This window comes from Kalmanozyma brasiliensis (assembly GCF_000497045.1).
Source record: "Kalmanozyma brasiliensis GHG001 unplaced genomic scaffold PSEUBRA_SCAF3, whole genome shotgun sequence".
Lineage (NCBI taxonomy): Eukaryota > Fungi > Basidiomycota > Ustilaginomycetes > Ustilaginales > Kalmanozyma > Kalmanozyma brasiliensis.
The window spans coordinates 1,831,211-1,844,263 of NW_015961970.1; the positions used below are offsets into that span (position 1 = coordinate 1,831,211).

The 13,053-nt window shown below is 58.1% G+C and overlaps 5 protein-coding genes across 5 annotated transcripts; 3 read left to right on the top strand and 2 right to left on the bottom strand.

Annotated features, from left to right (window-relative positions):
• Positions 1–646: 646 nt before the first annotated feature.
• Positions 647–2,692, top strand: PSEUBRA_004542 (Glycoside hydrolase family 20, catalytic core; the record flags this gene model as incomplete). The annotated part of the gene is made up of 1 exon (XM_016438058.1): positions 647–2,692. One exon carries the CDS (start codon positions 647–649, stop codon positions 2,690–2,692), a length of 2,046 nt encoding a protein of 681 aa, XP_016291618.1.
• A 952-nt stretch (positions 2,693–3,644) lies between these two features.
• On the top strand, positions 3,645–5,402 carry PSEUBRA_004543 (Zinc finger, UBP-type; the record flags this gene model as incomplete). Its single annotated transcript, XM_016438065.2, has 1 exon — positions 3,645–5,402. The coding sequence occupies one exon, from the start codon at positions 3,645–3,647 to the stop codon at positions 5,400–5,402; it is 1,758 nt and encodes a 585-aa protein (XP_016291619.2).
• Positions 5,403–5,609: 207 nt separating this feature from the next.
• Positions 5,610–6,734, bottom strand: PSEUBRA_004544 (Ornithine decarboxylase antizyme; the record flags this gene model as incomplete). The annotated part of the gene is made up of 1 exon (XM_016438093.2): positions 5,610–6,734. One exon carries the CDS (start codon positions 6,732–6,734, stop codon positions 5,610–5,612), a length of 1,125 nt encoding a protein of 374 aa, XP_016291620.2.
• Positions 6,735–7,874: 1,140 nt separating this feature from the next.
• On the top strand, positions 7,875–9,485 carry PSEUBRA_004545 (Nuclear protein DGCR14; the record flags this gene model as incomplete). The annotated part of the gene is made up of 1 exon (XM_016438062.1): positions 7,875–9,485. The coding sequence occupies one exon, from the start codon at positions 7,875–7,877 to the stop codon at positions 9,483–9,485; it is 1,611 nt and encodes a 536-aa protein (XP_016291621.1).
• Positions 9,486–9,598: 113 nt separating this feature from the next.
• PSEUBRA_004546 (Alcohol dehydrogenase GroES-like protein) lies at positions 9,599–10,669 on the bottom strand (the record flags this gene model as incomplete). The annotated part of the gene is made up of 1 exon (XM_016438081.1): positions 9,599–10,669. One exon carries the CDS (start codon positions 10,667–10,669, stop codon positions 9,599–9,601), a length of 1,071 nt encoding a protein of 356 aa, XP_016291622.1.
• Between the last annotated feature and the right edge of the window lie 2,384 nt (positions 10,670–13,053).

Sequence of the window (13,053 nt, forward strand, 5' to 3'; positions counted from 1 at the left end):
TCCACCATGTATTGCGCACTTGCCCTTTGTTAATGTGCATGTGACCATTCGCTTGCAATGCACATTCATTGACTTAGGTTGAACGCGGACTCCTGCGCTGGTGGGTCAGCCCCCTGAGCGGGCCGAGCGTTGAGTGGAAGATGTCGAAAAAGCAGGGTCCATGCGCCGCGATCTGCACGACACCTGTCAAAAAAGGGCACTAAAATCTGAGAAGTCACATTCACATGGTCCTTTGATTGACGGGCCGAGATCCTGATACTCCCACGTCCCTTCGTCCCACCATCACGAGGGGCGCTACGGTGCGAGCGGAAGACGTCGTCTCATCAAGCAAACTTAGCGAGCAACGCCAGGTCCCCTTTGTTCATGCATGCGCACCCGCCATGTCGGCCCCGCCCCGCTACCAGCCCACTTGACTGGCTTGATTGTGCGCCGCATGCAACCATCCCACCGAGCTTAGGCAAGGTCCCACCACGCTTCTCGCACACGCTAGTCATCTGTTTCAAAGCGCTGTCTGCGCAACGGTGGGGCGCTTCACGAACGTATATAGGCTCGACTCGCTTCGCCTGATTTGCTCCTACTCGCCTTCATCCAACTTCCCTTCCCTTCCTTCCTCCCCGTACTGCGCTGAGCAGCTCTTTCGCAAACAATGTGGTGGGCTCGCACGACCACTCTGCTGGTCTCAGCATGTCTGCTCTCCGCACTCTCCGCTCACGCCATCTGGCCCCAACCCGCGCTCTACGGCGCAAACAAGACTCAATCCTTTGCTCGCGTCTCGAGCGACCTGCGGTTCAACCTCGTGGACGGCACGGACAAGACGCGCGTCCCCTCGGACCTCACCGATGCCATCGTCGCAGCTACTAAGCTAGCCAACTCGATCGATCTTTGGCCCCTGACTCCCGGTCGTGGCGAGGAGGACCGGGCCGCTGTCAACGCCGCACCGCTCATCAGCGGGGTGCAGATCAAGGTGCTCGAACTGATGCCTGAGACGACGCCCAATCCTTGCGCCAAGAAGCAGATTGCTGAAGCTCCCCTCGAGGCTCGATCGCTGCAAGCGCCTTTCCAGGGCAGACTCAAGGCGATTCACGATGTTCAGCTCGATGACACCACACAGAACCAAGCGACCGCCAACACCGAGACGGCCGAGGTGTGGAGCAACGCATGCAGCATAGCCAATCGCGCCATCAAGGAGGTCGACTACAAGGTCTCGTCGAAGCCACTCGACTTGCGAACGGACAAGAGCGCGCCTGCCGACCTCGGATTTCTGGATGCCGAAATGTACCGCATCGACGTTCCGCAGGATGGCTCTTCGATCCGACTCACTTCGTACACGGCTCTAGGTGCTTTGAGGGGCTTGCAGACGCTGCTGCAGCTCATCTACAGCCTGCCTCCCCAAGGTGGAAAGAGTCAGCGGTTCATTCGCAATGTGCCCAACGTCATTACGGATCGACCGGCTTATCCGTACCGCGGTCTGCTGTTGGACACCTCGCGCAACTGGTTTGATCTGCCAACAATTCGCAAGTTGATCGATACCATGCAGTTTGTCAAGCTCAACCAGCTGCATTGGCATGCGACGGACACGCACTCTTGGCCTCTTGCGTTTGAGGGGGAGCTCAGCGTTCTTGCGGACAAGGGGTCATATGGCTGGACCTATGTTGATGGTCAGCTGGTGAGGATGGTGTATACCGAAGCCGACATCAAAGATATCATCGACTACGCTGCGGCGAGGGGGATCAATGTCATTATCGAGACGGATATGCCTGCGCACATGCTGGAGGGTGTGCAGGCGGTGGGTGGGGGCGAGTTGATGGCATGCCCGAATCGACCGGATTGGCAGAGTGTTGCAGCCGAACCGCCGTCTGGCCAGCTAAGGCTGGTTTCCAACGGTACCACCCTCAACACCACCGATGTCGGCACGTTTACGGTCCCTGGTCCGATCAAGACTTTTGTCAGCACTCTGCTGCGCAAGACGGCCTCGCTGTCCAAGTCGGTCTATGTCTCGTCCGGAGGGGATGAGCCCAACTTCCACTGCTGGAACCTGTCTAGTGAGGCAGCGATGGAGCCGTACCTCGCAAAGTTTATGGCGGTGGTGACCAATGTCACGACGGCAGCTGGGAAGAAGGGCGTGGTGTGGGAGGAGATGGCGGTCAAATTCCCTACTGTCGCGAAGACGCTGGGCAAGGGCTCGCTGGTTGGCATTTGGAATGATCCCAACAACGCTGGGATTGCGATCGAGAACAATCCGGATGTCAAGGTCGTCCTCGCCCCCTACACCTTCTTTTATCTGGATTGCGGCGGGCCCGTGTTTTTGGGCAACACGACCAACAACAACTGGTGCCCCTATGTTTCGTGGCAGAAGACGTACTCTTTCGATCCCTCGGTGGTTATTGCTAATGCCACAGCGGTCAATCCTGGCCTCAAAGGGGTGAGGGAGAGGTTTGTTGGAGGCGAGAGCGCTGTTTGGAGCGAGCAGATTGATGCGCAGAATCTGGATGTCAAGGTTTGGCCCAGGGCTGCGGCGGGTGCTGAGGTGTGGTGGAGCGGCGAGGTGGCCAATGGCAAGAAGAGGGAGCCTATTGAGGCGCTGGAGAGGTTGTTGGAGTTGAGGTGGAGGCTGGTCGCGAGGGGGGTCAGGGCTGAGCCGTTGCAGCCGCTGTGGTGCGCCTTGCGGGTGGGCGAGTGCAATCTCTACTAGCGACGGGTAGAGTTGTAGGTGATCTTGCTGAAGCTACGCGGGCAGCTGCTTTCATCGTCGATGGCCTCCAGCTGATGCTCCAGCTAATGCTCTTCCACTTGTGGCAGAGACGATGCTCTTCGATCTTCGACGTCTTTCACATTTCCCCTTCACTCAACGATGATGCTCGTCCACTTGTGTCAATGGCAATGATTTTGCGCTCCTACATGTCCTGGTGAACTCATCCGACTTCTTCCTTCCTCTGTCTGTGCTCTGCCGCTTATGTCAGAGATAACGCATTCTCATAAGGGCGTTGCTCTTCCACTTCTGTCGATAACCATGCACAAAACTTCCTTGGACTTCTTCGCAGTTCATGTCTTTCTTGTCGTTGACGATGCTCTTCGGGCTCTGTCAATGACGATGCACTCTGTCACAGTCGCTTTCTTCCACGTCTATCGCTGGAGACGCTCTTCTGTATGAGACTCTGCTGCTCTCACGGCCCATTTGAGTCATGTGCCGTGTGCAAGGTCTTCATACCAGTGCGCTTGACCATGTCCATTCTTGCATCGCGCCCTTCCCTGTTCTGGTGTTCGTACTCTCACTAATGAGGCTCGCACGAGGCTCGCTCGAGGTTCGCACGAGCTTTGCGAGGGCTTCGGCGAAAAAACAAATGAAGCGTAGTGGCTTTTCAAACCAAGACGACTCCTTTCGCAGCACACAGGTGATGCGCTCGAGGACACTTGCTGGATGATGGGTCCACACGTCCAAAGTCAGGTCAGCACCGACGTGCAGCAGCGCCTTCAAGATGTCGCCACGGGATCAGGTCAAGAGTGTGAAAATCGGCCCCGATTTGACGAAGGTGGAGGCTCGGAATTCGGTCATGGCGCGCTTGCCGCTCAACACACCAACACTTTGACCTATTCTTCTCTCGCTCCTCCGCCATCCTGCCATCCATCACCAGCAGCCAGTGAGCATGTCGGGTGCATCAATACCGCCAACGAAGCGGCAGCGTGTGGCGGAAGCCATGCCGCCTCCGCCTCCGCCAGAGGATGATGTGCCACCACCTGCGCCCCTTCCAGGCTCACCCGGAGCATCACCCCCTCCACCGCCGCCAGAAGAGACGTCAGCTCAGAACAGCGACATCGTTCCACCGCCTCCACCCTCCCTACCACCACCGCCGCCACCGGACCAGCCCTATGACGAAGAAGACGTACAAGATGCCGCCTACTGGACGCGTCTCGCTTCCTCCTCTTCCACAGCATCCACCTCCAAGCTGCCTACCCATACTCCAGCCAAGAAAACCCACGCCCTCTACCTCGACACGATCAATCGCCATCTGCTCGACTTTGACTTTGAAAAGCTCTGCAGCATCTCGCTGTCCAACCTCAACGTCTATGCGTGTCTGGTGTGCGGCAAGTACTTCCAGGGTCGAGGACGAAGCTCGTACGCCTATCTGCACAGTATCGATGAGGCGCACCATGTGTTTATGCACCTGGGTAACGGACAGGCGTACATTCTGCCGGACAACTATGCGGTGCCGGAGGAGAACCAGGCGGGGTTGGCGGATGTGAGATATCTGTTGAATCCGACGTTTACGAGGAGGACGATCGAGGAGGTGGATGCGGGGCCGGCGTTCGATCTCGCGGGAGAGCAGTACTGGCCTGGCTTTGTGGGATTGAACAACATCGCGGGGAACGATTATGTCAATGTGGTGGTGCAAGCAATTTCGCACGTGCCGGAGGTGAGGGACTACTTTCTGCTCCAGCAAGAGGAAGGGCAGAGCGAGCTGGTGAGGAGGTTCGGTGCGTTGGTGCGCAAAATGTGGAACCCGAGGGCGTTCAAGGCGCAAGTGTCGCCGCACGAGTTCTTGCAGCAAGTAGCGATTGTTAGCGGGAACCGGTTCAGGTTGGGACAGCAGGCGGATCCGGTGGAGTTTTTGGGTTGGTTGTTGAACCGTCTGCACCTCGACCTTACTGGTGGGAGGGGAAAGAGGAAACGGGGCGAGGGAGAGAGTGTTATCAGTCGGTGTTTTCAAGGGGTTGTGCAGGTCGAGTCGCAGGCTCTGGCACAGCCGGAGGAAGGGGCAGCTTCAGCATCGTCAGTGGCTGCGGAAGGGGAGCGGATGCTGACGAGCGGGCAGACGGACGATAGGGGACACGCACGGTTCGATCCCGCTCTCAGCATCACCAAGCGAGACACGCCGTTTTTCCTACTAGCGATGGACCTGCCGCCACCACCCCCGGTGCTCGGGTCGACGGACAACGAGATCGTGCCCCAGATCACCATCTCCCAGATCCTCGCCAAGTACGATGGGCGTAGCTTCCACCCAACCCGCACAGCACTCACACGGTACGCCCTCCGTCGGCTCCCGCCGTTCCTCATCATCCACTACCGCCGATTTACGAAAAACAGCCTGGGGCAGGAAGAACGCAATCCCACGCTGGTCAATTTCCCCATCAAGGGGCTGGACGTAACCAAGTACGCACCCCTCCTCCCCACTCCCGGCAGCGACAAACGTCTCCCCGAGATGTACGACCTCGTCGCCAACGTAGTGTACGACGCGGTACCAGGCACAGTCCGACAGGACGCCAGCTGGAAGTGCCAGGTGCACACCAACAACTCGCGCGAAAAGTGGTTCGCCATCCAGGATCTGCTGGTCGAAGAGGTGAATCGGCAGATGATCTTTTTGGGCGAGAGCTATCTGCAGATTTGGCAGAAGCGCGCGGTCTAGCGATCCACACTTAAAGACAGTCGCAAACAGAAAGTCAGACCGAGTGTGAAGAGATGACATGAGACCAATTTGACTGAATGAAGAGAGACGATACAATGACAGAATTGATTCGATCCAACGGGAAAAGACGTGGAATTGGAATGGGAAGAGAGATGCAGCGGCGCCGGGTGGCCCGCTGCTCGCCGAGAAGAGGGAAGACGCATCGACCTACAACTCGATAGCGACGAGCACAAGATCTGACTTGAGCTGCAAGCCCGAACTAGGATCCGTGTCGGGCACCTTATCACAGCCCAACTGCTCCGCGCCTTTCGCAGCGGCAACGAGTGCACCACCGACATAGCAGAGCCCATGCAGAACAGACGCAAAGTCGCGCATGGCCTTGTTGAGGCAGACCATGACGGAGTCGCAGCCGAGCTTCTCGCTAGCAGCATCGAGTACAGCGAGCACTTGCTCCCGGAGCAGCGTAGCATCGACGACGGGTGGCATGCTGACGTAAAGCGTGCGCTGCGTGTCGGCCGAGCTGTCGCTGCTGCTGGTGGAGGAGAACGAGGTGGAAGCTTGGACAGGACCGGCAGGTCCAGACTTGATGACGGCGCCACTCCAGCCAGGACTGACGAGTTCAACGCCAGCGTCCTCGACGGCAAGGTTGCGAGGAACGTCGGCGAAGACACGGTGAAGGAAGGCGTGGGCGGACTTCTTTGCGTGATGGCGAACGTCGTTGTCGGGACTGATCTCGGGCGTAGCGGGCATGAGCTCGATGTTGAGACCGTTTCGATGTGCGGAGACACCGGATTCCTGAGCATATGGATGCTGTGACTTGGTGCGATTCGCTTCGGCGTGAAGAAGTAGCGACTGTGCTGCCTGGGTGAGCTGGTCAATCGTGGCTTGGGAGGCGTCCGAGTCGTCGGATTCGGCGTCGCTTTCCAGTTCGCTGTCGCAAGGTGTTTGGCCAGTGTAGATGGCGTCGATCGAGTCGTCTGCGTCGCGTTGCTGACTAGCGGATGAGCGACTCCAGCTGTTTGACGGTCGCTGGTAGATGTCAGAGGGCCTCGTTGGTGACACTCGCTGCGGCTGCGAGATGGATCGTGCTTCGATGAAAGTAGGGAGGCGGACGGGATGCAGGCCGGGCGAATGCGGCGGGGTATCGGGAGGAGAGTCGGGAAGATGCGCTGCGTTGGTATGTCTGACGGAGACATTGGTGGCATGAGCAGCACGGAAGATGGGAACAGCCACAGCTGGTGCTGGTACACCGCTGCTGTAAGGCCTGTCCCAAGTTGAAGGATGATTCGAGACGAACGTGGTCGATCGACGAGGTGATGATGCGGTTGCCATGTCGTGGCGGGATGATGACGATGAGGCTTGCTGCGAAGCGACCCCTCTCACAGGTGCACTTCGACCTGGATTCTGCAAGGTAGAAGGAGTGGATCCAGGCATTTCTGCTTTGAGGACGTCAGGACCACCACTTGACCACGGTGCTCAACGTGGTAGACTGCTGCTGGCCACGAGGGTAGCCAGCAGCAGTGTTTCCAGCAGCAGCGATGGAGTTGCGCGAGTGAGGGACCCCATCGGAGCCAGCACCTGCGCCGAGGGAGCTGACGGGGAATCGACTGGGTTGATTGAGATTATTGGTGGTCATTGTCATGAGAGATGGGCGAACAGCTTGGCTATGATGGGGTCGCAACGGGCTGAAAGGTCCGAAGCTCGATGGATGCTAGTGTCGAAGGTGAAGCCGAGTGACGATGGAGTGGGATCGAGTGGTATGAGATGATGGATGTGGAAGTGAGGTAGCGGCGATGATAGACTTGATACGGCCAAAATCGTCGTTGACGCCTCGTCGGCTCTCTCTCCCCGACTTTCAACGGTCTTTGCTTAGAGGGGGACCCTTAGTGAGCTGCTGCTTCGTTGTGCGGCGTGGAGTTCTGAGTCAAAATGGCCCGCGACCTGCTGCCCCAAAAGAAATCCTCAGAAAATTGACGAAATCTGGTTCGCCACTGTGACCGCTCTGCTGCCTCACATTTTCTCTAATTGGCCAAGACAGCTTTAGGTTCACCTGCAGGCCACCTGACCCCTCGACAAGGTTCTTAACGAGGCGGCTTAACGAGATGGCGTCATTTGCAATCACCACCTTTCTCGCACGACAATGTCGCTGCGTCCTCCGCACCATCCCTGGCACCAACACTCTGGAGCGCTTTCGCGATCATCCTTGTTCTCGGAAGAAGTCACCAAAGAGCGGTGAGAGCAACGTGAGACTGCATGACCTCAAAACAGCCCAGCATGTCCGCAAATGAAGCGAGCGCACCTCGAAGGGCGGGCGGGACGCCAAAAAATCCATCTCGAATGTCAGATTTACGACTTCAGGGTCCACCTTCACTCCACCTCGAACAACTTGGCTGAGCCTCTCATCCTTCTTCACCCATACACAATACCCTCCATGACCTGATCCATCGTCCAGTCGCAGGTCGGCATCCCTCGATGCCACTACGCAAAGAGCCGCCCACACCTAGAACAGCCGCCGTAGACACTCGTCTCGATCCCTCGCACAACCATGCACCCTCGACACTGGGACCGCTGATCCCGTTCAAGGCGGGCCAAACGTCGCTTCGCCAGCAGGCCATCCTGACCGAGGACGAGTATACATCGGCGCTGTCGAGCATCATCAAGCGTGACTTCTTCCCGGAACTCGATCGGATTACGGCGGAGAATGCGTATTTGGCTGCGGTGGAGGATGGCGATTCAGTGCGGATTCGAGATGCGTTGGACCGGTTGTTGAGGTTCGACGGTGGGAAGGCGGAAGGAATGCCGAGGAAATTGCGTCGAAGGGATGTGCCTCGTGCGACGCCAAGCGCGAGAAGCGAGAAGGGAGAGTGGGATGATACGCCCATCGCCTCGGGCTCATCGCGTGTCTTCAACCCCACCTTCACACCGGCTCTCTCCACTCCCGGACCGGTCGATGTCGACGACGAAGACACGGCAGAACCGCCCTCAGGCATCACTCCGAACCTCGACCTCTCCCTCGCGTCTTTCCAGGCGCAGTACACGTCGGAAGACAACGCGAGCTTCGCCCAGCTGCTCGATCGGGACAAACAAGAGCGTAAACGCAAGCACGCCCACCTGTTCGCACGCGAGAAAGCGTCTGCCGAGAACCGCAAGCGGATCGTCGCTACGGAGCAGCAGGAAGCGTTGAAGGGAAAGCAGCTTGCGATCGAAGCCAATCCGGACCATCCGAAGCTGTTGCAGCAGGGTATGCCGACGCTGCTCATCGAAGGCAGCGACGTTGGGGAGAAGGGAAAGCGGAAGCAAAGCGGGAAGGACCCGATGGACGATCTCGTCCTGGTCCCCGAACCGCGCTCTGACCCTCGTCCACCAGCGACCGGCCTCAATCGAAGGAAATACACAGCTCGAAATGCGCTCCTCTACGACGCAGATGCCAACGAAGACCATCTCCGTGCCCCTCCCCTTGCCACCTTACCCGATCCGAAACCGCGTACGAACTTCGCGGCGCTCCGCTTCGACGACTCTGCACCTACAGCGAGCGAAGTCGACGAAAGCGATCCCTCCTGGTCACCGAGCAGCACGCGTGTCGATGCGGCCATCGCACGTGGTCGAGCGGGCTCCCTCTCGACTTCAGAGCAAACACCCAAAGTGAACGGATACGGGTTCGTCACGCCTTACTCCACCCCGCAGCACGGCCGCGGTGAGGACGAGCTGCGCGTATACAATGCGATCAAGGCTCGACGTGCGGAGACATCGGGCGGATTTGAGCTGCCGCAGTACAGCAAGAGGGAGAGGGTCGCGCAGGGATTGACTGCGACGCCAAAGGGGGGGATGACGCCCTATGGCCAGGCGAAGTATGGTGGATTGACGGGGTTGAGGGCGCGAGGATTTGCCAGTCCGAAATCTCGAAAGGGAGGGCTGACGCCTGCGGGTAAGGCGCTGTTGGATCGAAGCACGAGAGGCGGCACACCGCTGGCTGGTCAGGGCGTGGCGAGCCCCATGTCGAACCGCACTAGCACAAGTCGGGAAAGGAGGATCGGGGATCGAGGTTGGACGCCCACTCCACGGCATACACAGGGCAAACGATGATCCCCTAACCACACTCTCAGCGCTTGAGATGAACCTCACACACACACATTCTGACAACCCACTCACACATCCAAATCGTACAATAGCATGCATTGATCAGCACACCTTCCGAATTACGCCTCGTTAGGCCTAATGACGACCTTGACCCCAGATACGCCCTCCTTGTTCAACCTGAGCGCCTCCTCCACAGCTCCCAAACCACCTGCCACCACCTGCGGCCTGTTCAAGTGCACCTTTCCCTCGGCGACATACCCAGCTTCGCCGCCGACATGGGCAGCGAGGGGTTCCGACACGTACCGGTAGCTAGGGTGGCTGCCGAGACCCAAGATGTTGGTGACCGCCACGTCCTTTTCGTCGTCCTTGGCGGCTTGTTTGGTGGCTTCTGCGTCGGGTTGCATGACTGTGATGACTTTTCCGCCGTTAAGAGACTGCAGGATTTGGACGGCGAGGAGTTGGGTTGAAGCGGAAGAAATGGAGTCGTAGACCCATTCTGCGCTCGTACCCGAGGGGAGGGCGTCGGTGAAGTCCTTGGCAGAGGTCGCCTTGGAGCGATCGAGGACGATGGTGGCACCGAGAGTTTTGAGGTAGTCAAAGTGACTTGGGCTGGAGCTGGTGAGGATGTGGTCGAAGCCCGAGAGTTTTGCGAACTGAATGGCGTACTGACCAACACTGGAAGATCCACCGAGGATGATGGCGGTCTTGCCCTTACCGACGGCGTCACCGTTCTTGTCCCAGGGAGCAGGGAGGCCGAGACCCGTGTTGTGGTAGAGACCCGTGGCAACGGCCATGCCGGCGACCCAGAAGGTGGCCGCCTGCTCGTCCGAGACCTTCTTGGGCGTCTTGGCCGCAAGGGCAGCGGGGATCTTGACGTACTGCTGGAATGTACTCGAGTCGTACTTGCCCAGGATGCCTTGGAAGAAGACGCGCTCGCCAAGCTTGTGGCTGGTGATAGAGGAGCCGACCGCAACGACTTCACCGGCAGCATCAGAGCCGAGAACGGCAGGGTACTCGGTGATGAAGATCTTGTAGTCGCGGATCTTCCAGTCGACCGGGTTGATGGCCGTGGCGGTCACCTTGACGGCAATCTCGTCAGCAGCGAGGGGGGCGAGCGAACGGTCGGTCACCTGGTGCTGAGCACCGGCTTCGGGTACCACAGCGGCCTTGTGCGAGGACGGGAGCGACATTTCGAGGATGGGACCGAGATAGACGGTGTAATTTGATGTGAGAATGAAGTAGTGGTGTGCTTGATGCAACTGATTGTCGCGGTGCGATGTACTTGGTGCGGATCGTTGTGATGGATGAGAATTGGTGGCTAGCACGGCAAAGATAAACCGGTACTATATAGTTGTTGCCTCACTCAGCCGGATCAGTCAATGAAGGATGAGGAAGGTCGTCGTCGTTTCTTTCTTTGCGGCTATTCTTGGTGGAGGCTCGTGCCTCGGCTATACTTTGCTCAGTGTGACATGACGCTGTTAGTTTGCGTGCTCTTCAAAGCCCAAATTTCGAGAAATTTTAGAGTTCTCTGCGCCTCAAGGTTCTTCCAGTTCGGACTTAGGCAAAACTTCTTACCGGTCTTCGGTCATGATCCGGCCCGTGAAGCGCTTCAAAGGCCACAAACAGATCAGGCATCGAATATGAACAAGAGCCATCATTTCGAATTGTCGTTGCATCCAGCTGCCATATGGGCCTATCGTGCCTCGCGTTCCATATCCTGTCTGTCACTCCTCCTGTCACTCCGCCTAGATCCTTCCATGCATCGCCGCACCTTGGCTTGGCTTAGCTCCGTCGTCCTCCTCCGCGGGCCTCTGATCGTGATCAGCCCTTCTGTGAATGCAACCCGCCTTGCGTACGGAGCCCGGCTTGCCTAGCTTTGCTGGTCTCCTTGCTGCTTACTCTGCCACTCAGCGAAAGCCCGTCGATAGCCTGAGCGGACAACGGGGCATAGACCAGGGAGAGTCGCGTCAGCGTGTCAATCCAAGTCCTGCCAAAAGAAAACATGCCACCCACTCACCCACTGCATTGAGTCGCGGACCGTGGCCGTTGGTAGCGCGGTGTGTGTTGAGATCTGGTGCATCGCCCACAAAGAGAAGTGTATCCAGGATGCGGCGTCAGGAAGAGGAGCAGTGAAGGCAAAGGCTGGTCAGTACGAGGAAGAAAAGGACTACGCTTGATTATCGCCACGCGTGCAAGCGTGGATGGTACCCACGATTGAGTGTGCCGTACGCCTTGTCGCAACGTTCGTAGTCGCAGCGGTACTTGCGATCAACTTCTTCCGACTTTCGTCGCCTGCGGATGCGTCGGATGCTCGAGCTGGTCCCGGAGCCCGACTGTCCTGCTTGGCCGGGACTGTTTGCCGCCAAGACCTCGGAGGTCACTCTCGTCGCAGAGGCAAATTGTCCGTTCGGTGCTCGAAACCAGACGCGCTTTTTCGATCCGATGCATCCTTCTTCCATGCGACCCACTCCTGGGCTTCCGCTGGTGACCCTGCTGGAAGAGACTGTATAGGGATACGTCACTGCTGGTGTAGCTGTTCCTTCTCGAGGGCGGATGACACCGTCGTATCGGCCGAGGCTTGACTCGAACAATTCTGCGCGCTGTGTTCCGCTGGTGGTGGTCTCGTAGCCGCTGGCGTTCCTGAATTTGGCTTCCACGAGGCCGTCCTGCGGTGATGGCTCGCCGTTCTGGTGCTGCCAAGGGCTTGTGGTTGGCCAGGCCGAGTGTTGCTGCCATTGGCTCGAATCAGCGTCACTTGTACTCGAAGTCGCCATGAAACTTCCTTGCCCGCTGCTGCCACCCATGTAAGCTCCTGCGGTGTCGCTCTCGAAACTAGACTGCGCGTGATAGGTTGCCGAGCCCCACATCGGATTGTGTTCGATGCCAGCAGAAGTTTGGCATCCAATGAGCTCATCGCGCGAGCTGACGTCAAGCTGTGTTGTGTGATTCATGTTGGTCATACCGTAGTGGCCAGAGAAGGTCGTACCTAGCTTCTCTTGCTGGGTCGCAGCGGCTCCAAGGATGTCAGCGTCAATCAAGCATAGGTCCCGCTTTGCGAGATTTGGCGCAGAGGTTGGAACGGTGGCGAGATTCAGCACCTCGACTCTCGATGTGATAACGTCGTGCCTGACTGTCTGTCGGTCGATCCCTGCTGCCACTCGACTCGTACTCGACCCAAATCGATAGGCCTCCGGAGTATCCACTTCTACACTGTTTCTCAGTGGCTCTGCAGCAGGCCTGGCTGGACCTAGCTGGCCATCGTATGTTGAGAAAGAGCAAAAGGGCATAGAGCCCCCAGGCAGAGCATCACAGGAACGGGCATGGCGGAGACCGTCGTCGAATTGCGTGGCAGCACCAGCAGATAGGTTCATGCCGAGGGGGAAGATGACGTTCGGAAGACTGCGAGTTCGCTTCCCCTCCGTGAGCTGACCACGATCTGTCACTTTGGTCTGGATCAAGTCAGTGTCGTCCTTGTCGGGATCAGGGCATCTGAAGCATTCGCTAGGCAGTCCTGTGTATGCCACATGCTGCGGCCCTTCGCAGTCAACAGCTTGGGCACAATGTTCGCTGTCGG